At 40.0% G+C, this 23932-nt stretch overlaps 1 protein-coding gene and 1 long non-coding RNA gene across 3 annotated transcripts in view; one reads left to right on the forward strand and one right to left on the reverse strand.

Annotated features, from left to right (window-relative positions):
* The window catches only part of LOC139763640 (uncharacterized), a 34587-nt gene extending 24689 nt beyond the window's left edge, over positions 1 to 9898 (forward strand). Inside the window, exon 4 of the long non-coding RNA XR_011716200.1 lies at positions 9616 to 9898. This is a non-coding gene — a long non-coding RNA (uncharacterized lncRNA). The remainder of the gene's footprint in view (positions 1 to 9615) is intronic.
* The window catches only part of LOC139763639 (uncharacterized), a 34072-nt gene continuing 12078 nt past the window's right edge, over positions 1939 to 23932 (reverse strand). For both annotated transcript variants that reach the window (XM_071689901.1, XM_071689902.1), the window contains exons 3-5: positions 12789 to 13042; positions 9205 to 9895; positions 1939 to 3081 (exon numbers count right to left, since the gene is read on the reverse strand). In XM_071689901.1, the coding sequence (XP_071546002.1) occupies positions 9404 to 9895; positions 12789 to 13042 (746 nt within the window). In that variant the 3' untranslated portion in view covers positions 1939 to 3081; positions 9205 to 9403. The remainder of the gene's footprint in view (positions 3082 to 9204; positions 9896 to 12788; positions 13043 to 23932) is intronic.

A 23932-nucleotide genomic window follows, 5' to 3' on the forward strand; every position in this document is an offset into this window, starting at 1 on the left:
ATGTTCTCTCTTTCCACACATTCTTCATCACTCTCAGAACCTTCGCCTCATCCCACACCCTTTGACTCACTACTGCTTCCATGGTTCCATCTGCTGCAAATTCCACTCCCAAATATTTAAAACACTTCCTACAATTTTTCTCCATTCAAATTTACATATATGTACATTCATGTGTGGGTTGTTGGTTACGGTAGGGTTGAGGAACAAGTCAGTTGGGAGGTGGGTTTGAATGGAGAAAAACTGGAGGAAGTGAAGTGTTTTAGATGTCTGGGAGTGGATTTGGCAGCGGATGGAACCATGGAAGCAAAAGTGAGCCACAGGGTTGGGGGAGGGGGCAAAAGTTCTGGGAGCATTAAAAAATGTGTGGAAGGTGGGAACATTATCTCGGAAAGCAAAAATGGGTATGTTTGAAGGAATAGTGGTTCCAACAATGTTATATGGTTGCGAGGCATGGGCTATAGATAGAGTTGTGCGGAGGAGGGTGGATGTGTTGGAAATGAGATGTTTGAGGACAATATGTGGTGTGAGGTTTGATCGAGTAAGTAATGAAAGGGTAAGAGAGATGTGTGGTATAAAAAGAGTGTGGTTGAGAGAGCAGAAGAGGATGTTTTGAAATGGTTTGGTCACATGGAGAGAATGTGTGAGGAAAGATTGACAAAGAGGATATATGTGTCAGAAGTGGAGGGAACGAGAAGTGGGAGACCAAATTGGAGGTGGAAAGGTGGAGTGAAAAAGATTTTGAGCAATCGGGGCCTGAACATGCAGGAGGGTGAAAGGCGTGCAAGGAATAGAGTGAATTGGACGATGTGGTATACTGGGGTCGACGTACTGTCAATGGATTGAACCAGGGCATGTGAAGCGTCTGGGATAAACCATGGAAAGTTTTATGGGGCCTGGATGTGGAAAGGTAGCTGCAGTTTCGGTGCATTATACATGACAGCTAGAGACTGAGAGTGAACAAATGTTGTCTTTGTTGTCTTTTCCTAGCGCTACCTCATGCGCATGCAGGGGAGGGGGTTGTCATTTTGTGTGTGGCGGGGTGGTGAAGGGAATGAATAAAGGCATCAAGTATGACTTATGTACGTGTATATATGTATATGTCTGTGTACATTGAAATGTATAGGTATGTATACGTGCATGTGTGGACGTGTATGTCTATACATGTGTATGTGGGTGGGTTGGGCCATTCTTTCGTCTGTTTCCCTGCGCTACCTCGCTAACGCGGGAGACAGCGACAAAGTATAATAATAATATATACATGTGAGTGGATGGGTCTTTCTTCACCTGTTTCTTGGTGCACCCTCACTAGTGCAGGAAATGGTGATCAACCTAAATAATCAATAAATATAAAACATGGATTAGTACCCACAATATGTATCTGATCAGACAGAATATTGTGTTTACATGAGCCTGCAGGCAGCAGCCTCAAAGAACACAGCTATTTGGCCATAACCAAACTGTGGGAATGAAGACCTTCAAAACTAATGAAAGGCATATATGCAGTGTGACCAATGATGTACCTATGAAACTCGAGAATTACAGCATTAGTAGACTGCTTTACCTTGAGGCTGTGTAACAGTCTGGTAACTTTAACTATTGCATGACTTGGGAATATAAGGTAGGTGGTATCTAGTTGGGCAAGACTCTGGCAGATGTTGACAAAAGCAATGTTGATTAGCTGAATAGTGGCATCTCGATCATTAGATGACAAAACCATGCTGAACTCTTCGTACATATTTAGAACTATTGCATCATGTACATTTAACACATGCCAATTTGGAGATAGTCAGGTGCTAAACTTGTTTATAAAGGGTCTGCTTAAATCAAATTTGTTTTAAATGCAAGATAGTGAAGCAGATAATCATACACTATCATGTCTTTTCCTGTATCTATGAAACCATAAAAAAAATTCTACTTCAAAAAATTTGAAATTGTAGGTGAAATAAAGTGGTTTATTTACAATTTATACAAAAGAATGGCTCAGAATATTCATTTCTTTCACAATCATTCACTTCCATTTGAACTTATATAAAAAGAATGAAGACTGAAATACCCAACATGAGGTATAATGTAGATTAAGTCCTCAGATGTAAATACACAGGTCCTCAGCATAAGGAAAGGTCGACAAACATCTTTCCATGATTCTCGAGAATGGTGTTGGATGACTGAATAGTTATTGGCAACTGGAATAGTTCATAGGCCATATACACATCAATGGTACAGTACATAAAATGTGCTGTGAAGGAATGTAGAGCACTATGATAATAATAGAAATATTGTAATAATTTCATACAATGCCAATTAAACTGAAATGTCAAATACGTATAATTATGTAAAAAAACAGCTACTAACATTTTATTCGTAAAATTCATCTAAAAGGATATTATTCTATGGTATTTAAATTATCACAATGGTGAAAAACATAACAAACATTTACATCTAGACAGATTATCTGGCACTTGCAGATTACATTAATTTGAATAAATGATATTTTGTTAAAAATTACATATAATATACCCCTATAATTTCATTGTACATAAGATCAGGGTCTCCCTAGGCAACAAATACCACCAAAACCCATTCAATAAATATCACATGAATCTAAATACACAAGAAGCAATGAAGATGTGGAAACAGGATATTTATATACGACAAATAAATAGCTGGTGGTGTTTATGCTAACATAATAGAACAATGTGCTGCCTAGCAAAGTATGTTAACACCAGACAATGTAGCATTTTTGCTATCTTAATAATATCCTTTCACTTGAAGTTTATCATTTCTCCTTGGATAAGCTGAGGATTATATCACTTGTTTCTTGGTTTTATCATATTTCTTATATGATGTTCTTTCATTTCATAAGAAAGAAACTTTTTCACTTCAAAAACACCCATTTTTCTGAGTGGGAATTACGGCATTGTACCATCAAGTTGACCCTGAAACAAATTCATATAGAAAAGCAATAAACTGTTGATATAAACACATTTCATTAGTCAACTGGGTCTCCTACAGCATTACAGGTGTATCTCTGACTGCACGACAATCCTCTTGAAATTCAATGGTATTCGGTGTTTGGGGCTGCTGAAAAATCACATACAAAAATTCATCATGGAACAAATAAAATTTCTTACAATTCTGATCAAATAAATCAGAATTTTGTATGTTTCATATCAGGAAAAGGCACGAAAATAACTTCCTATATTTGACACGTATACACAAAAAGAAATATACATTGGCTTTGAGTAAACAGTGATAATCATATTAACAGAAAAATAGCTTACAGCCAAATAATTCAGGACATAACAGCATGTAACCATGAAAACTCCTATACTGGATGGTAAGTACAGGAGTATAATTTTTTTTTCAACTGCTGCCTCTCCTGCCTTAGTGACGTAGTGTCAGGAACAAACAAACAATGGCCTTTTTTCCACGCATCCACTCTAGTTGTCATGTATAACGGCCCACATCCAAAGCCTCTTATTCACAGCCATGCCTCACACAGTAACCTGACCACTTCCTATAATGTAGCTCACCCCAACAACTGCATAATGCCAGCTGTATACAATATCGATCCATTTCCTCCCAATCCATACATGCCACTCTTGCCCTCTTCAATTTTTAGGCCCCAACTCTATCCTTACCCTTGCTCCCTCTATATTAATCTTTAATGTTTACCTATCTTCAATTACCTTTTCCATGTTAAAACCATATTTCAGTATACCTATATGTCGGCTTTATAAAGCACTGCTCTTATTATTATCTCACTCTTACACTGCCAGGCCCTACTTGATCAACCCATCAAAAATTATCAAGTATTTCACTTCCATCACATTCACTTTCTTTCTTTTGCATTGAAGGACTAAGACTCGCACCCATACAATAAAGTTGGGATTATCATACTATTCCTTTAAACAAACCCAACTTTATCCTTATAGACATACATTTCTAGGATATAGTCTTAATTCACCCAAGAACTAAATCCCTCTGCCCCGCAAAGACATACTACAGCCCCGCTATGGTTATATCTGCTACAACACCCATTCCCAGGTACCTACGTGCTCTGCTTTCTCCAGATCCCCCATTTTAACCAACCCGCACCTTCCTGTCTCACCCCATCGTTGCACGTTAATGCCTTGATTTTATTCACGTATTATCTCAAGATTCTCCCATCAAACTCTCCTAAACTCTATCATCAGCTTCTGGAGATTCTTGCTGGACTGGGCCACCAGAACTGTGTCATCTGGAATGAGCAACTGTTTCACCTCCAGTACCCCCTTGACAGCTTACCATAGACCTGCTCCTCACTCTTCAAAGACACTTGAAATTACCTCCCTCACCATCCCATCCACAAAGGGGTTAAACAACCATGGTGACATCACACATCCTTGGTGCAGACACGCCTTCACTGAGAACAACTGAAATTCATCTCTTCCTACTTACATCCATGTCTTACTCTCATGGTAAAAATTCCTCCGCATTCAGAATTTTTCATTTAACTCATGTATTTGTAGCATCTTCCACATGGCCTCCCAGTCAACTCTTTGTATGCAAAGACCAAATCCATAAATGCCTCATACAATTTGCTCTCTTTCTCCATATATTCTTTGCTAATTCATCAAAGCAAAAATTTGGTCCACATATCCTTTACCTCTCATGACACCACAATGCCCCTTCCCATTCATACGTTTTATGCAACATCCTCCAACGCACTTTACCCGGTATACTCAACAGACTTATACCTCTTTAATTCAGGCATTCACTTTAGTCTCCCTTATCTTTATAAAACCATTATACATTATGCCAGGCTTCAGGCACCTCACTTTCAGTTACATAAACAATAACCTGAATAACCAGTCAGTGACAATGCCACCTCCTTGACTGCAATTCCATCTGCCCAAGCTTTGCCTCACTTCATCTTATACACAGCTTCCTCTCTGTTCATCAGAGCATTTGCCAAGACTTTCAACGTGCATAACATGTTCAAAACACAACATATCCACCACACTATTGACCATCATATTCAGTGGTCCTTCAAAATACTTATTCCATCACATTTACATATCTTCTGCTGTCATCATTTTCCAATCTGATTTCCTTTATCACCGCCATTTGTTCTTATATGAATTCTCCTCAGACTATTTTTATCCAAAAAGTTTTCTCATTTTCAATCAAGTTCATTAATACCCTCTCACCTCCTGCGTACTTATACTCCTTTCCAGCAGATACTGGCTGTACATCTTTTTTTGTTTCACAGGCAATTTGAGTTCCTCATTCCAATATTCACCACTCTTTCTCATCCTACTTTTCCCATGCCACACACCTCATCCACACACGTAAGCTCTCCTTCCCTAAATACATTACACTCCCCTTGTTTCTCTTACCGGCATCCTATGCCATTCTTCACTCAATCTCTTTCTTGATATCTCTCCACATAGGCCACTCACCATTTCTTCACATTCCCTCTAAGGGTCAGTCCTCTGTTCTTAACGCTACCTTGCTAATGTGGGAAATGGTGAATATGTATGAAAAAAAAAAAGTAATAATAATGTGGGTATACACATCAGAAATGCAGGGAACAAGGAAAAGGAGAAAACCAAGAAGGAGTTGGAAGAATAAGAATGAAAGTCAAAGGTGCTTTGAAGGTTTGGGGCCTGAACATGCAGGAGGGTATAAGGCATGCAATGAGCCAACCCTGGGCATATGAAGTGGACAGGAAATCACATGAAGGTCTGTGGGGCTGGTTGTGGATAAAGGTTCTGGTTCTGGTGCAAGTGCATTATACTTGACAGCTAGAGAGTGGATAGGAGCAAATGAGACTATTTCGTTGTCTGTTGCTGTTGTTACCTCGCTAAAGCGGAAAATGTTGAACATGAAAAAAATACTTGCTCACTATTTCCTGCATAAAGATTGCATAAGGAACATGAACAACAACTTCATTTACTTGCATCCACTCCTTAACTGTCATGTGCAATGCACCAAAACGTAAGTCCCCAGTTCACATTCTAACCCCAAAGACCTTTCCATGGTTTTCCCTGACCACTTCGCAAGCACTGGTTTAGCTGAATGATACCCTGTATGTCACTATCCTTCAATTTGCTTTATCCCATGCACACCTCACATCCTCTTGCACGTCCAGGTCCAGTCACTCAAAGCATCTTTCAATTCCCTCCTTCCATCTCATCTTGTCTCTCCTTATTCCTTGCTATCAACACTTTTAACACTTATTAATCAGCCTCATGTCAATTACCCTTCCCATATGTCCAAACGATTTTAGCACGCCCTCTTCAACTCTCTCAATCATACTGTTCTTAGTACCACACTTTTCTCATACCCTATCATTTCTTCCCCACACAATCTTCCTCACAGCACATATCCTCAAGCATTTTACTTCCAACACATCCATTTTCTTCTGTACTATTTACTAGGGCCCATGGCTTACATCCATGCAACACCATAAGGACTATAATACAGTTAAATATATCCATCTTTACCCCACAGACAACGACACCTCTTTTCAAGTACTCCTCAATTCACTGAGGCCCCTATGGCTGACTTTAGCGCCTATGGTTCTAACAGTTGACATGGCCATTACTGCATATCTCAGCTGCTCCTAATTATAATAATACTGATTATCACTATTGGTATTTTTTAAAACTTAATAACCATTTCCCAAATGAGCAAGGTAACACCAAGATGAGGCAAAGAAGAGCCACATCTGCTCACATCCATTCCCTTGCTGTCATGTGTAATGCACCAAAATCATAGCTCCCTACCTACAACCAGATCCTGCAGACCTTTCATGGTTTACCCCTGGACACTTAATATGTCCTGGTTCAGTCCAGGGACAGCACATCAACCCCTGTGTAACACATCATTCCAATTCACTCTATTTCGTGCATGCCTTTCACCCCCTGCATGTTCAGGCCCCAATTGCTCAAAATCTTTGTCACTCCATCCGTATATCTCTAATTTGGTCTCCCCATTCTTGTGTGTGAAATACTTTGAAAAACAGATGGAATATATATGTTATCCCTGGGGATAGGGGAGAAAGAATACTTCTGAAAATACATACAATGAATGAACTGGAAGACAAATTGGGGAGTTTTGACCAAGGAATGTACATGGAAGGCATCTGAAAGCTGTTTAAAACTTTTACAATGTTAGTAATGTAACAGTGAGTTGTCTTAAATGGAGGGGGTGAACAATGAGTGAACTTAATTAAATGTGGGAGTGTATCAAAGATGTGTGATCTCACCATGGATAATTTGTTTCCATGGGTAGGATATAGTGTGAAAAAGAGGTGGGGTGACTGTGATGTGATACTTAAACTTTGCAGAAACAGAATGCAAGTTGCCACAGTACTTGTATGCAGATGACACTGTGCTGTTAGCAAAATCAGAAGAGCTGGGCAGAATGATGGGCAAGTTTAGTGATGTTTGTTGGAGAAAAATGCTGTATGTGAATGTGAACAAAAGTAACGTAATAGTTTCTGACAGGGAAGGAAGGTCAGACTAAGATAAGTTTGCACAGCAAAGTAATGGAAGGTGTGTATATCTTTAAATATTTGGAAGTGGTTTACTATAGATGGTAATGGAAAAGCTTCAGTTGAAAGCAGGGTCATGCAAGGGAGCAAAACTGGGATTGCACTGAAAGCATGACAGAAAAATAAAATCTCAGTGTAAAATGTGCAAGAGGCTTCTAAAAACAAGCACTTGTCCCATTATGGGAGTGAAGCCCAAGGTGAATAATGTCAGGACAGGTAAAAAATAAGAGCACGAGAGATGGATTATCTGCATAGCATAACTATAATTAGGAGAAACAAGCAGAATGAAGAATAATGTAAAAACGTTTTATGGTGTGAGGAAGTAATTAGAAAGATGCATATATGTATGACAGATGAGAGGCTGGCAAAGGAAGACAAATTACAACGAAAGACGGACCATGGAAGAAAGAGACGTGTTATGAGAGAACTGATTAATGCTCTGGATATTTCAGATGAAGATGGGAGACCATACACGGTGGAAGAATTTTGTGCATGGAAGTGGTATGAATGGAGACTGGACTCACAAACCTATCAACTTAGTGTATAAGGTGAAAAAGTATGAAATTCTTTTAAAAAAGAAGTCTATATTTCACTTTGTTAAACTTGGCACTAGTTTAGGACAGTGTGAGTGATGTTGTGGAGGGTGTATGTACCTAATCCAACCCAATACTATTGAGTACAACTAATAATATAAAGGTGGTGGATGCATACAAATAAAGCCACACGTTGTTTGTTCCTGATCGCTAAGGTGGGACAGACAATTAGGTATATAAAATAAAATTTTACCAAACTGCCTTTCCAGTTTTAAGAAGGCAACGTATGGAAGAAATGGCCTAATTCGCAAACTTCTTATCTCTAGCTACTGTGCATAATGTACTAATACCAAAGCATATCATCCACAGCCAAGCCCCACAAACTATACCATGATTTACCTTGGCTGCTAAGTAAATACTGGTTTTGCCAAACAATACATCAATCCAATTCATTCTATATAGTGCACATCTATCACCCTCCTGAATGTTCAGGTCCATAAACCTTCACTTTATCCTTACAACTCCTTATTGGTCTTCCCTTCCCATTAAAGCGCTTTCTCCAACTCTGACAAAAATATCATCTTTGTCAGTCCTCCTGGACAATCCTAACAATATACTCTAGTCAGCTACCTCAATCAGACTGCACTTACATGATCGACTTACCTCGTAATCACCATTTAATTTCCAACATGGCGTCCCTCTCCCTTTTCTTTACATTCAAGGCCCAAAAACTCACATTCACACTACACTGCCAAGGGTTACCATACTTACAAACACACTCATCTTTGCTCTTATAGATAATGACCTCTACCACGTGTTCCTTAGCGCATCCAAAGCCTTGGCTTGCTCTTGCACACAGACTCACTTAAGCCCCAATGGTTCCCATTTGCACATGACTATTCAGCCCCTACAGTTCTATATGCAGTCACACCAAACCCCAGGTACCTATAAAGCACTCACTTCCTCCACCTTGCCATTACTATGCTCATAATCACCATTATTATTAAATCAATGAGGAGAATGCTGAAAGGTGCAAAATATGTGATATCATCATCATCACAATCATTAACATAATTATAATTTTAAAGACATAACTGGGAACAAAGTGTTATGGGTAAGAATACTTACTTGACATAAAGAGGCCCACAAGTCACTTTCTGAGTGTCAGCCAGTTCTCTCCATGCTGCTGGACATGTCGGGCAACTCATTTCCACATTACTGACTATTTCAATTGACCATACACACACAAAACTCTGCTTTTTCTGCAACAAGGTTATGTACACAGTAGAAAAAAATGTATTCATTTTTCTTTAAGTCTTTGATCTGTTTACGCTTCTAGTATCAAATCTTGTTTTTTAAGTATTTCTAATTGTATTTTTGCTATGCTCTGAAGTTCTCGTCCTATCTTTTGTAGAGCTCTCAGCTTCATCCTTTCTCTCCTTTCTTTTCTCCTTCTGTAGTTTTCCTCCTTTGTTTCCTTATCTTTTAGTTGATGAAAGTATTGTTCCATCATATCTTGTCTTCTCTCTCCTTTTTCAGCTTGATCGATAATAACTGATGCCGAGTCAGAAGTCTTTCTTTTGGCTTCTGGCACGTTATTGGAGGATGGAGCCACAACAGTCGACTGAGGAAGAGCTGGTGAGCAGACCAATGGTGGAGTAGATGACAGTTCTGGAGATCCTGAGACTTTCTGAATTATAGTAGGTGCTGACGACGCCTGGTGACTACTACTCTTTATTATGTGAGGTTTTACAGCCAGCATTGATAAGCCATCAAGCCCTGCTGTCTCAAATGTCGGTCCCAAAAGGTCATCAAGTGGCTGTGGAAAACAAGATACAGGAATATACACAAAATCTAGAAATTTAATTACACGAATGTTTTGAATGCGTATAAATCCAAAAATATAAATGTCTGTTCACCCCCCTCCAAAAAAAAAAAAAGAAAAAAAACTTTAAAATGGCCAAAATCATCCTTATAAATACAAAATCTAACCTCTCCATAAAAAGAATTTATTTGTTTACTTCTAGTACTATGCAAAGAGTTGGGGACACAAACTCTCATGCATGATAAGCCAGTAAGTAGATATCAGAGTTGGTGTTTGTGTGACAAAGAAGAATGTCGAAAGAAAATGTGAACAATGGTAAAGTAATGTGGTACAACAGAGGAGTGAGAAAGAATGGTTTGAGTGTGAGTTTATAAGAGGAAGAACTTCAGAAAGTGGAGTGCTTTAAGTACCTGGGAATGGATATGGCTGCAAATGAAACCATGGGGGCTGAAGTGATTCACATTGGAAAAGAAATGGTCAATATTTGCAAAGTACTTTATGAATGTGTCTTCAGGCTTGAATGCAAAACAAAGGAAGAGGGTGGATTTATTTGAAATCAAATGTCAATCTGTTTTAACAAGGAAATTTACCATATGTTTCATGTAAATTAGAAAATAAAAATTTATCAAAATATATTACCGAGTTTTGCATATTCTAAAAAAAGAAAAATTAATACATGTAAAGTGCTGTTAAAAAGACTGTAAAGTGCTGTTAAAAAGACAGACATATGACTACCATTTAGTAAATGATGTATAATATATATGAATATAGGCATCACAAATCACAATTTCTGAAATCAAAACATCAGAAAAGATATCAAAGATACACAAAGACTGACCTAATTCCTTCATTTCTTTTTCTCGAGCCTATGATTTCAAAAGGTCACATTCTATCTTGTCCTTTTCCTTCTATGACTTTCCATGAACCTTCATTGTCAGGCATTTGTTTTTCAAGTTTCTTGATGTAGTCAAATTCTAATATACTCAAAGTTTCATGGAATGTCTTTCAAAAGCTATTATTTTCTAGCACTCTCCCTGATCACCAGATTGCATTTCTTCTTAAAGGAATAAAACATCCTCAACTCAATAGCAGACTACGGCATAAGGGAATTTCCTTCTGCAAGTGCTCTGGTAACTCAACAAAGAAAGCTCTCATGGAAATCATTCGTTCCTTTGTAAATCAGCTTTCATCTTTAATAAATGGTCTGTCTATCTATCTACATCTCTGATGCCTGTTCCCAACTGGAACTCCCTTATAGGGGTGACCCCATCAATTGAGTCTCCATAACTAGTGAACTCCAGTGCCATCTTAGCCTTTAAGTGTTTCTAATGGCAACTTCTAACTAATGTTTCTGCCTAATGTGTTCCTATCAACAACTTCTACCTAAAGTTCCTGCCTAAGTACGGTTTCTAACTTAATACCCAGTGTCATAACTTATTCTTCTTAAAATCACCACTATAAAATTAATACAATTTATAAATATACTCATTTTTATCACTGGTGCAAAACACAATGGCTCAATGAAGCTAGCAAAATAGAATCACTTGGGAGCATGAACGTCATGTCTCTCAGTCATCATGATGTATGGTTAACTGACAGTCCAGAATTTTTCCTAGTGGTAATTATAGTAGCTTGTGATATAAGACATCTTTAACTCTTTCAGGTCAGCTGATTATTTTTAAACTGTTTCCCCATTTGCAGTAATATCTAAAGTACTCTAAAGTAGGTATTAAAAGTCATATAAACAGTGCTACAAAGACAATTAAACTTCGGTGTATCAATAAGGTCTTTAAATCTCTGCACATTGCCACCATTTAATTTGTGTGCATGTCCAGTGGCCCCAACATGTGATCCTCCCTCTTAACTCCTTGGGCTTTGAAGATTCAGTCCTCCTCTAACATCATATCCAACATCATTATTCATGGTCTCCTGTAATGTGTAAATATGACAGTTTTCCGTTCTGATCACGTGAACCACATACAACCTTGTTTGTTTCCACTGCATTGTACAGCAGGAGCCTAGGAGGGTGTGGTTTGCCGTGTCCTTTCACCTTGACTTTCACCGGGTAACTGAACCTTGTCAATATTCTTGTGCGCTGATTAGTTGGGTTGACATTTAGCATATGGTTATAAATGGAAACACAAGATCCTTCAAACATACATAAAAAAATCTGGGCCACAACTCTTGCAATGTTTGTAGGTTTAAAATGCCTACAACTGGCATAGGAATAGTCCCAAAAGGGTTCAATACCCACATTCCTTTCAATTCACTTCAGAGCAGAAGGCAAGCCCTACAAGAATGCCCTACAAGCATGTCTGCAGTCCTGTTAATGGTAGTCATAATCGTTTGGCAGCAGTCCTTAGAGGGTTAACTAGCTGAAGTGAAGGTTAATAGTAACACTGTATTGAAAAATATGTGGTGACAAAACAGGACCTAATGGGTGAATAAATCTGCTCCACCAGTTATATATGTTCTTGTTTTAAAAACTTTTTTATATCATTATCAATACACATATCTGCCGTTTCCCGCATCAGCGAGGTAGCACCAGGAAACAGACAAAGAATGTCCCAACCACTCATATACACAGATGAGGGTATAATTGGTGGACATGAGGTGTTTAGTTTTGTATATGGAAATGGTGAAGAGCTTGTGGATTTGTGTGCTGAAAAAAGACTGGTGATTGAGAATACCTGGTTTAAAAAGCCACAGAAGCTATTGAAAAGGGTCCTAGGGTAAAATGTAATAATAAAAACAGAATGGACCCTTTATGCCTTGGCGACAAAGAAAATATCATCTATAAAATAACAGAGCTTTCAATTCTTTCTGAAAAGGTCTTAATATATATATACTCTCATCTCTAAGGAATCTAAGTACTATATAAACATACCTGAAAATAATCCCATAATCGCCTTCCAGGGCTTCCAGCTTTATGACGATCTTTAATTCTTTTATAGGTCGTTATCAGATTGCTCCACTTACTGCGGATCTTGTCTAAGGGCAAGTTATAGGAATAGGACCTCAGTTCTTCCTGTATCTCCTTATACACCTGATTTCTTTCCTGTCTAGAAGAACAAAACTTCTCAAAACGGTCTCGAATGCATTCAATTAGCAGCAGTGTTGCATTGTAGCTGAAATCTTCTTCTGAAAACATAAATTAAGTAGACGTTACAAAAGGAAATTTCTAAACTTTGGTCTTCAAATAAGTTATCAAGACCATTTTACTCTCCCTTCTTTCTACATAAATCTCACTCTTTCTGAATATATATATTCATATTCATTATACATAATTGCTGTTTCACGTGTCAGCAAGGTAGTGCCAGGAAACAGATGAAGAATGGCTCATCCACTCATTTTTTTGTACATATTTACCATTTCCTGCATTAGCATGGTAGCATTAAGAACAGAGAATGAGCCTAAGAAGGAAATATCCTCACTTGGCTCCCTTCTCTGTTCCTTCTTTTGGAAAAGTACGAGCTGGTGGGGAGGATTTTCAGCCCCCTCGCTCCCTCCACAACATGCAGAGAATACATGGGAAGTATTCTTTCTCCCCTATCCCCAGGGATATATACACATATATATATATATATATATATATATATATATATACACATACATACATACATATACATACACAGACATATACAGACATATATACAAATGTACATATTCATACTTCCTTGCTTTCATCCATTCCTGTCGCTATCCCACCCCACAGGAAACAGCATCTCTACCTCCCCCCAAAAAGGCCACATTCGTTCACTCGTTCTCTAACTGTCATGTGTAATGCACTGAAACCACAGCTCCCTATCTACATCCAGGCCATACAGACCTTTCTATGGTTTACCCCAGATGCTTCACACCCTGGTTCAGTCCACAGACAGCACATCGACCCCAGTACACCACATAGTTCCAATTCACTCTATTCATTGGAAGCCTCTCACCCTCCTGTATGTTCAAGCCCCAATCGCTCAAAATCTTTTTTATTCCATCCTTCCACCTCCAATTTGGTCTCCCAATTCTTGTTCCCTCCACCTCTGACACATATAACCTCCATGTCAGTCTTTCCTCACTCATTCTCTCCATATGCCCAAACCATTTCAACACACTCTCTCTTGCTCTCTCAACCATACTCTTTTTATTTCTGCACATCTCTCTTACCCTGTCATTACTCACTTGATCAAACCATCTTACACCACATATTGTCCTCAAATATCTAATTTCCAACACACCCACCCTCATCCATACAACCCTATCTATAACCTATGCCTTGCAACCATATAACACTGTTGGAACTACTATTCCTTCAAACATACCCATTTTAGGGAAGCAGCAATGGCTTGTGCAAAAGATGCATGTGGGATGAGAAAGGTGGAAGGTGGGCAGATTAGAAAGGGTAGTGAGTGGTGGGGTGAAGAAGTAAAGTTGTTAGTGAAAGAGAAAAGAGAGGCCTTTGGACAATAATTGCAAGGAAAGAGTGCAAATGACTTGGAGATGCATAAAAGAAAGTAGCAGGAGGTCAAGAGTTGTAAAAGAGCGCAAATGAGAGTTGGGGTGAGAGAGTATGATTTAACTTTGAGGAGAATAAAAAGATGTTTAGGAAGGAACATCGGTGAAGTGGGGAAGTAATAAAAGGTAGTGATGAAGTGATAAGATGAAGTGAGTATTCTGAAGCCTTATTGAATATGTTTGATGATAGAGTGGCAGATATAGGGTGTTTTGGGCAGGGTGGTGGGCAAAGTAAGAGGATCAAGGAGAATGGTTTGGTTAAGAGAGAAGAGGTTGTGAGAGCTTTGCGGAAGATGAAATCCAGCAAGGCAACAGGTTTGGATGGTACTGCAGTAGAATTTATTAAGAAATAGGGACACTATGTTGTTGATTGGTTGATAAGGATATATAATGTATATATGGACCATGGTGAAGTGCCTGAGGATTCGTGGAATGCATGCATAATACCACTGTACAAGGGCAAAAGGGGATAAAGGTGAGTGTTCAAATTACAGAGGCATAAGTTTGTAGAGTATTCCTGGGAAATTATAAGGGAGGGTATTTATAAAAAGGGTGAAGGTATGTACAGAGCATCAGATTGGGGAGGAGCAGTGTGGTTTCAGAAGTGGTAGAGGATGTGTGGATCAGGTGTTTGTTTGCTTTGATGAATGTTAGAAATAGTTAGAAAAACAGATGGATTTGTTTGTAGCATTTATGGATCTGGAGAAGGCATATGATAGGGTTGATTGAGATGCTGTAAAAAGGTCTTAAGAGTATATGGTGTGAGAGGTAAGCTTCTACAAGCAGTGAAACGTTTTTATCAAGGATGTAAGGCATGTGTACGGGTAGGAAGAGAGTGATTGGTTCCCCCTGAAGGTCGGTCTGCAGCAGGGGGGGTGTGATGTCCCCATGCTTGTTTAATTTGTTTATAGATCGAGTGGTTAGGGAGGTAAATGTAAGTTTTGGACAGAGGGGTGAGTATGCAGTCTGTTGGGAATGAGAGAGCGTGGGAAGTGATTCAGTTGTTTGATGATGATACAGCACTGGTGGATGATTTGAGTGAGAAACTGCAGAAGTTGGTGACTGAGTTTGGAAAAGTGTGCAAAAGGAGAAAGTTGAGAGTAAATGTGAATAAGAGTAAGGTTATTAGGTTCAGCAAGGTTGAGAGACAAATTAATTGGGATGTAAGTTTGAATGGAGAAAAATTGGAGGAAGTGAAGTGTTTTAGATATCTGGGAGTGGACTTACCAGCAAATGGAATCATGGAATCAGAAGTGAGTCACAGGGTGGGGGAGGGAGGGAAGGTTCTGGAAGTGTTGAAGAATGTAAGAAGGCGAGAGCATTGCCTCAGAGAACAAAAATGGGTATGTTTGAAGGAATAGTGGGTCCAACAATGTTATATGGTTGCGAGGCACGGGCTATAGATAGGGTTGTGCGGAGGAGGGTGGATGTGTTGGAAATGAAATGTTTGAGGACAATATGTTGTGTGAAGTGGTTTGATCGAGTAAGTAATGAAAGGGTAAGAGGGATGTGTGGAAATGAAGAGTGTGGTTGAGAGAGCAGAAAAGGGTGTGTTGAACTGGTTTGGACACATAGAGAGAATGAATGACAGAGAGGATATATGCGTCAGATGTGAAGGGACAAAGGAGAAGCGGAAGACCAAATTGGAGGTGGAAGGATGGAGTGAAAAAGATTTAGAGTGATCGGGGCCTGAACATACAGGAGGGTGAAAGGTGTGCAACGAATACAGTGAACTGGAATGATGTGGTATACTGGGGAATGTGAAGCATCTAGGGTAAACCATGGAAAAGTCTGTGGGGCATGGATGTAGAAAGGGAGCAGTGGTTTCAGTGCATTACACATGACAGCTAGAGACTGGGTGTGAATGAATGTGACCTTTTTGTCTGTTCCTGTCACTGCCTCGATGGAGGGGGGGATGCTATTTTGAGTGTGAGGGGGTGGTGACGGGAATGGATGAAGGCAGCAAGTATGGATATATGTACATGTGTATATATGTATATGTCTGTGTATATACATGTATATATACGTTGAAATGTATATGTATGTATATGTACGTGTGGGCGTTTATGTATATACATGTGTATGTGGGTGGATTGGGCCATTCCTCATCTGTTTCCTTGTGCTACCTTGCTAATGCAGGAGACGGTGGTTAAGTATAATAAATAATTAAATATACATATACAGAGGTATAAGTTTGTTGAGTATTCCTGGTAAATTATATGGGAGGGTATTGATTGAGAGGGTGAAGGCATGTACAGAGCATCAGATTGGGGAAGAGCAGTGCGGTTTCAGAAGTGGTAGAGGATGTGTGGATCAGGTGTTTGCTTTGAAGAATGTATGTGAGAAATACTTAGAAAAGCAAATGGATTTGTATGTAGCATTTATGGATCTGGAGAAGGCATATGATAGAGTTGATAGAGATGCTCTGTGGAAGGTATTAAGAATATATGGTGTGGGAGGCAAGTTGTTAGAAGCAGTGAAAAGTTTTTATCGAGGATGTAAGGCATGTGTACGTGTAGGAAGAGAGGAAAGTGATTGGTTCTCAGTGAATGTAGGTTTGCGGCAGGGGTGTGTGATGTCTCCATGGTTGTTTAATTTGTTTATGGATGGGGTTGTAAGGGAGGTAAATGCAAGAGTCCTGGAAAGAGGGGCAAGTATGAAGTCTGTTGGGGATGAGAGAGCTTGGGAAGTGAGTCAGTTGTTGTTCGCTGATGATACAGCGCTGGTGGCTGATTCATGTGAGAAACTGCAGAAGCTGGTGACTGAGTTTGGTAAAGTGTGTGGAAGAAGAAAGTTGAGAGTAAATGTGAATAAGAGCAAGGTTATTAGGTACAGTAGGGGTGAGGGTCAAGTCAATTGGGAGGTGAGTTTGAATGGAGAAAAACTGGAGGAAGTGAAGTGTTTTAGATATCTGGGAGTGGATCTGTCAGCGGATGGAACCATGGAAGCGGAAGTGGATCATAGGGTGGGGGAGGGGGCGAAAATTTTGGGAGCCTTGAAAAATGTGTGGAAGTCGAGAACATTATCTCGGAAAGCAAAAATGGGTATGTTTGAGGGAATAGTGGTTCCAACAATGTTGTATGGTTGCGAGGCGTGGGCTATGGATAGAGATGTGCGCAGGAGGATGGATGTGCTGGAAATGAGATGTTTGAGGACAATGTGTGGTGTGAGGTGGTTTGATCGAGTAAGTAACGTAAGGGTGAGAGAGATGTGTGGAAATAAAAAGAGCGTGGTTGAGAGAGCAGAAGAGGGTGTTTTGAAATGGTTTGGGCACATGGAGAGAATGAGTGAGGAGAGATTGACCAAGAGGATATATGTGTCGGAGGTGGAGGGAACGAGGAGAAGAGGGAGACCAAATTGGAGGTGGAAAGATGGAGTGAAAAAGATTTTGTGTGATCGGGGCCTGAACATGCAGGAGGGTGAAAGGAGGGCAAGAAATAGAGTGAATTGGAGTCATGTGGTATACAGGGGTTGACGTGCTATCAGTGGATTGAAGCAAGGCATGTGAAGCGTCTGGGGTAAACCATGGAAAGCTGTGTAGGTATGTATATTTGCGTGTGTGGACGTGTGTATGTACATGTGTATGGGGGGGGGGGTTGGGCCATTTCTTTCGTCTGTTTCCTTGCGCTACCTCGCAAGCGCGGGAGACAGCGACAAAGTATAAAAAAAAAAAAAAAAAAAAAAAAAAAAAAAAAAAAAAAACATATACAATGTACATGTACAATGGCGTGCATAGTGCCATTGTACAAAGGCAAAGGGGATAAGAGTGAGTGCTCAAATTACAGAGGTATAAATTTGTTGAGTATTCCTGGTAAATTATATGGGAGGGTATTGATTGAGAGGGTGAAGGCATGTACAGAGCATCAGATTGGGGAAGAGCAGTGTGGTTTCAGAAGTGGTAGAGGATGTGTGGATCAGGTGTTTGCTTTGAAGAATGTATGTGAGAAATACTTAGAAAAGCAAATGGATTTGTATGTAGCATTTATGGATCTGGAGAAGGCATATGATAGAGTTGATAGAGATGCTCTGTGGAAGGTATTAAGAATATATGGTGTGGGAGGCAAGTTGTTAGAAGCAGTGAAAAGTTTTTATCGAGGATGTAAGGCATGTGTACGTGTAGGAAGAGAGGAAAGTGATTGGTTCTCAGTGAATGTAGGTTTGCGGCAGGGGTGTGTGATGTCTCCATGGTTGTTTAATTTGTTTATGGATGGGGTTGTTAGGGAGGTGAATGCAAGAGTTTTGGAAAGAGGGGCAAGTATGAAGTCTGTTGGGGATGAGAGAGCTTGGGAAGTGAGTCAGTTGTTGTTCGTTGATGATACAGCGCTGGTGGCTGATTCATGTGAGAAACTGCAGAAGCTGGTGACTGAGTTTGGTAAAGTGTGTGAAAGAAGAAAGTTAAGAGTAAATGTGAATAAGAGCAAGGTTATTAGGTACAGTAGGGTTGAGGGTCAAGTCAATTGGGAGGTGAGTGTGAATGGAGAAAAACTGGAGGAAGTGAAGTGTTTTAGATATCTGGGAGTGGATCTGGCAGCGGATTGAACCATGGAAGCGGAAGTGGATCATAGGGTGGGGGAGGGGGCGAAAATTCTGGGAGCCTTGAAGAATGTGTGGAAGTCGAGAACATTATCTTGGAAAGCAAAAATGGGTATGTTTGAAGGAATAGTGGTTCCAACAATGTTGTACGGTTGCGAGGCGTGGGCTATGGATAGAGTTGTGCGCAGGAGGATGGATGTGCTGGAAATGAGATGTTTGAGGACAATGTGTGGTGTGAGGTGGTTTGATCGAGTAAGTAACGTAAGGGTAAGAGAGATGTGTGGAAATAAAAAGAGCGTGGTTGAGAGAGCAGAAGAGGGTGTTTTGAAATGGTTTGGGCACATGGAGAGAATGAGTGAGGAAAGATTGACCAAGAGGATATATGTGTTGGAGGTGGAGGGAACGAGGAGAAGAGGGAGACCAAATTGGAGGTGGAAAGATGGAGTGAAAAAGATTTTGTGTGATCGGGGCCTGAACATGCAGGAGGGTGAAAGGAGGGCAAGGAATAGAGTGAATTGGAGCGATGTGGTATACTGGGGTTGATGTGCTGTCAGTGGATTGAATCAGGGCATGTGAAGCGTCTGGGGTAAACCATGGAAAGCTGTGTAGGTATGTATATTTGCGTGTGTGGACATATGTATATACATGTGTATGGGGGTGGGTTGGGCCATTTCTTTCGTCTGTTTCCTTGCGCTACCTCGCAAACGCGGGAGACAGCGAAAAAAAAAAATATATATATGTATAAAAAGCCGTATGACAGTGAAGAAAGTTTCAAGAGATGGGGCCCCACGAGTGTAAAACTCACTTCCTGTAAAGTGCAAACCCTCCAACCACCCAGCATTTGTAATGCATAAAAGCAAGTTATGAGTAGAGCAGGATAAGAGAGGAGAAATAAAGACACTGCAAAAAAAATATTCTGGACAAAAATCCAAAACCCTTTAATAAAACTATCGGTTAAAAAGCAGTTAATCAAATTAAGGGATTCCGTGGAAAAGGTTGTAAAGGATGATGTAAGGATATGTGAAGAACTGAATTACATGTTCAAAAGTGTTTGTAAAGTGGAAGACTATAACCCCAACTATAAACTATAACAGGGGGAAGTCTTTAAGAGTAATGATATCACGAAAAGACATTCACAGAATGCTATAGGCTATGTTAGACATATGGTCCAGATGAAACAATCACCAAATGTACAATAGATAGATGCAGATACTTTTGATAAACCATTTGAAATACTGTTCAAGATGATGCTTGAGAAAAGTGCCAAAGGCGTGGAAAAATTTCTGGCAAACATCATATCTAGTTACAAGAATGGAAAGCAGGAAAAACTGAACCACAAAAGTCTTCCTAATAAGTGTGGTCTGACAAGTACTGGAAAAACAATTAGAAAGGTAATGGATGACTTCCTGCAGAGGAAAAATTACTCATAAGGGACTCATGGTTTTGGACAGTCATTTGAAACAAATCTCTTAGAGTGTTCTGTTTTAAAAAAAAAGAGAAGCCTGAGTGGACTACTAGAAAGCAACTGACACTGTAACCATAGGCGGCTGATTAGGAAGCTGGATAATAAGGCAGAAATAAGGAGGAGACTCCTTTGACAGACAAAAGCTTTTCAAAATAGAAGGGAACAAATGGTGCATCTCACAGGAGTCTTTTTGAATTGGGAGGAAGTCACAAGTTGGCCTATTACTCTTCTTAATCTATGTGAATGTGTTGCCAGAAAGTATGGACTCCAACCTGAGTACGTTTGCAGATGATGCAAAAGTCATCATGAAAGTGAAAAGCGAGCATGACTGCATCATCTTACAAGGGGATCTACCCTGACTCCAAAGTTTGTCCGATACATGGTTGATGAACTTCCACTCAAGTGCTGTATATATAAAGTAATGAGAATAGGACACAAAGTAAGAAGGCCTCAACATGAAAATTATGTACCACTATATAAGCTGCAGGAATCTGTGTGAGAGGGACAGGAGATGACTTGGTTCCTAAACTGTTACTGGAGTCCCACATTAAGAGAATAGTAAAGGAAATTAAACTTCTGCTGGCAAATATGAGGAAAGCACTCGAGTGTATAGTAAAGGACATATACAGCAAGCTGTTCACAAACTACATAAGGTCAAAACCAATTATGCTTCTAAAGCCTCACCCATGCACCTAGAAAACAACAAAACACTAAAAAGATCCACAGGAGGGCAACAAAGACAGTACCAGAATTAACACAGCTGAGTTACAGGAAAGGTTAGAAGCTTCAAATCTGTTCACCAGGGAAGAGAATATGGAATAACCTGAACACAACATCTTAACTTTTTTTAACCAGACACATGAAGAGGCTATGAACAGTCTTCAAAAGATGTCGGGAGAGAACAGGACATAACAGATAAAGCAAGAAACTTGTTAAAAAGATGTAGAAGTACTTTTGTAGTATAACAGTGGTATACAAATGGAGGTACAGAGGTCAAGAATCCAGGCTGTAGAAATGAGCTGTTTGAAAGGAACATGTGGTCTGACTAGATTAAATGAAGTAAGAAATTTAGGGGTGGACAACAGATTTGTTATGGCAGGCAATGCAAAGAGGATGAATTCTGGAGTGGCAGAGTGGGTGAAATGTAATACTTTGAGGGAGCTTGGGCACAGGGAAAGAATACAAAACCAGGAGTTTACAAGAAGAGTGTATGGCAGTATGATCAAAAGGGTTGGTGAGAGAAATAGACTTACATATGCCTACTCAAATTTTGCTTATCGTTATTACCTTTTTTTTTTCACATAAGTACTTTTGCCAATTCCAGTCCACTCAAACACTTATAAGTATCACGACAGAGTCTGTCAAACCTATGGCCCCAGCATTATGGGGTGCTAAGAATCTCCGGGTGTCTGCCTCACTCTACTGCCAATGAGAGGAAGGGCTCTAGCAGTAGTAGTATCGGCCCTCCCTACAACCTTTCCCTCACTATTAAACCTTCCTCTTTTTCTAAATTCACTTTACCAACATTCTTGGTCTCTCTAGTAACCTCTCCTCAGGTGAACATCATCTGCCTGAGACACAGTTGTCTAATGATGTTCTCACTAGTCCCTTTTTCACATCTAGCTATAACCTTCACTCTTAATTCCGGTTCATAGGTGGTGTGTTTGTGCTTATTCCAACATCAACACACCTGTTCCATGCCTCAAGTACCATATCTCCAATCTTTGATGTTATGTGGCTCAAGGTCTGTTTCCCAACTTTCACACTTTTTCTCTGTTTTGCTTACTGCTCTCCTAATTCTACAAATTTTATATCCTTCAAAGTATCTAATTCCTGCCATGAGACTGTGACATCCTCTCACCTGCAAGCTGAGATCCTCTACCTTGGGGACTTCAACGTTCATCATAGGGAATGGTTGGATTCCTCCCAAAAGGATGGTGGAGGGATTGAAGCCTTCATGTTATCCATTCTCAATGATTTAGAGCAAATTATCTCCCACCCTATCCATATTCCTGACTGCTGTGACCAATGCTCATATTCTGGATTTGTTTTTCACCTGTAGTCCATCTCGATGTAAATACACAATCTCACCCCTAATTGGTTCATCTGATCACACTCTCATAAATGTATCTATTCTAATTGCACCTCCCCCTCCAGCAGCCCCCTCTAAGCATAAATGCTGGCACCTCAACAAAACTGGCCGGAATAACTTACGTAACCTCTTTTCTTTCCTTAGGTAAATAACCGTTCTCATGTGGTGATACTTCTGTCTCAGCCAAATGCATACCAGAAGTTATTCTTGCAGGAATGGAAGCATTTATCCCCTCTTCCTCCCAGACATCCTCCTCATCCAATCAATGGTTCAACCATTCCTGTTCTAAGACCATTCAGGCAAGGGATCAGGCATATCGGGCTTGGAAAAACTCTCCTTCCTATACCCCCTGTTCAGCTTTTATCACTGCAAGCACGTTATCCGTGAGGCAAAGCGTTCTTTTATTCAAAGAAAGTGCAATAACCTCTCCTCGTCATCCCCAGATGGGTCATTCTGGTCTTTAGCTAAGGGAATCTCTAACAACTTTAGTGTTCTACCTTCCCTTCACTTTTCCGCTTGGACAGTACTATATCTGTCTCTTCTGTACACATGCAATTCTCTTTGGTTCCCATTTCTCCACTAACTCCACCTTGGATAACTCTAACATTCCTTCACCCCCTGATGCTCCTCTTACTACTCCTATGCCCCTTCCCATAAACTCTTTTCAGACTGACCAAAAAGAAATTCTTTCTCTGGACACAAGCAAGGCTTGTGGTCCTGATGGCATCCATCTCCATGTACTGAAAGAGTGTGCCTCTGAAATTGCACCTGTGCTTGCTCATCCATTCCATTTCTGTTTAAAAACCAAAACTTTTCCTTCTCACTGGAAGCTTGCATTGATACATCACATACCTAAGAAAGGTGACAGTTCTGACCCCTCTAATTATCATCCTGTTGCTTTGACATCTACCATTTCCAAAGTCTCTGAATCCCTCCTCAACTCCCGTATCCTTAAACATCTTAAAAATCACAGCTTCTCTTGATCACCAGCATGGCTTCTGTAAGGCAAGTTCCACTGGTGATATTCTTTCCTATCTTACTTATGTCTGGTCATCATCCCTGAAAGATTTTAGGGAGTCGTGTAGTTGCCCTTGACATATCTAATGCTCTAATGCGTTTTGACAAGGTGTGGCATCAGGGTCTCATCTCTATGCTCCCCTCTTTTGGCTTCCCTCCCTCACTTTCCTCTCGTTGATCTATCTCTGTAGGTGTCGATGGATCAGCCTCCTCCTTTTTCTCCAACAGTGGTGTCCCTCAAGGTTCTATCCTGTCCCTTACACTTCTCTTTCTTTCAACAATTTCCTCTCCTCCACACATAATCCAATGCAGTCATAAACTGACGACTCACCCCTGCATTCATCCACATCCTTCAATTCTGCTGCCTCTTCGAAGTCTCACAAGATCTGCATCTTGTCTTGACACAGCTTCCTCAATA

The sequence above is a fragment of the Panulirus ornatus genome, chromosome 47, assembly GCF_036320965.1.
Source record: "Panulirus ornatus isolate Po-2019 chromosome 47, ASM3632096v1, whole genome shotgun sequence".
In the NCBI taxonomy this organism is placed as follows: domain Eukaryota; kingdom Metazoa; phylum Arthropoda; class Malacostraca; order Decapoda; family Palinuridae; genus Panulirus; species Panulirus ornatus.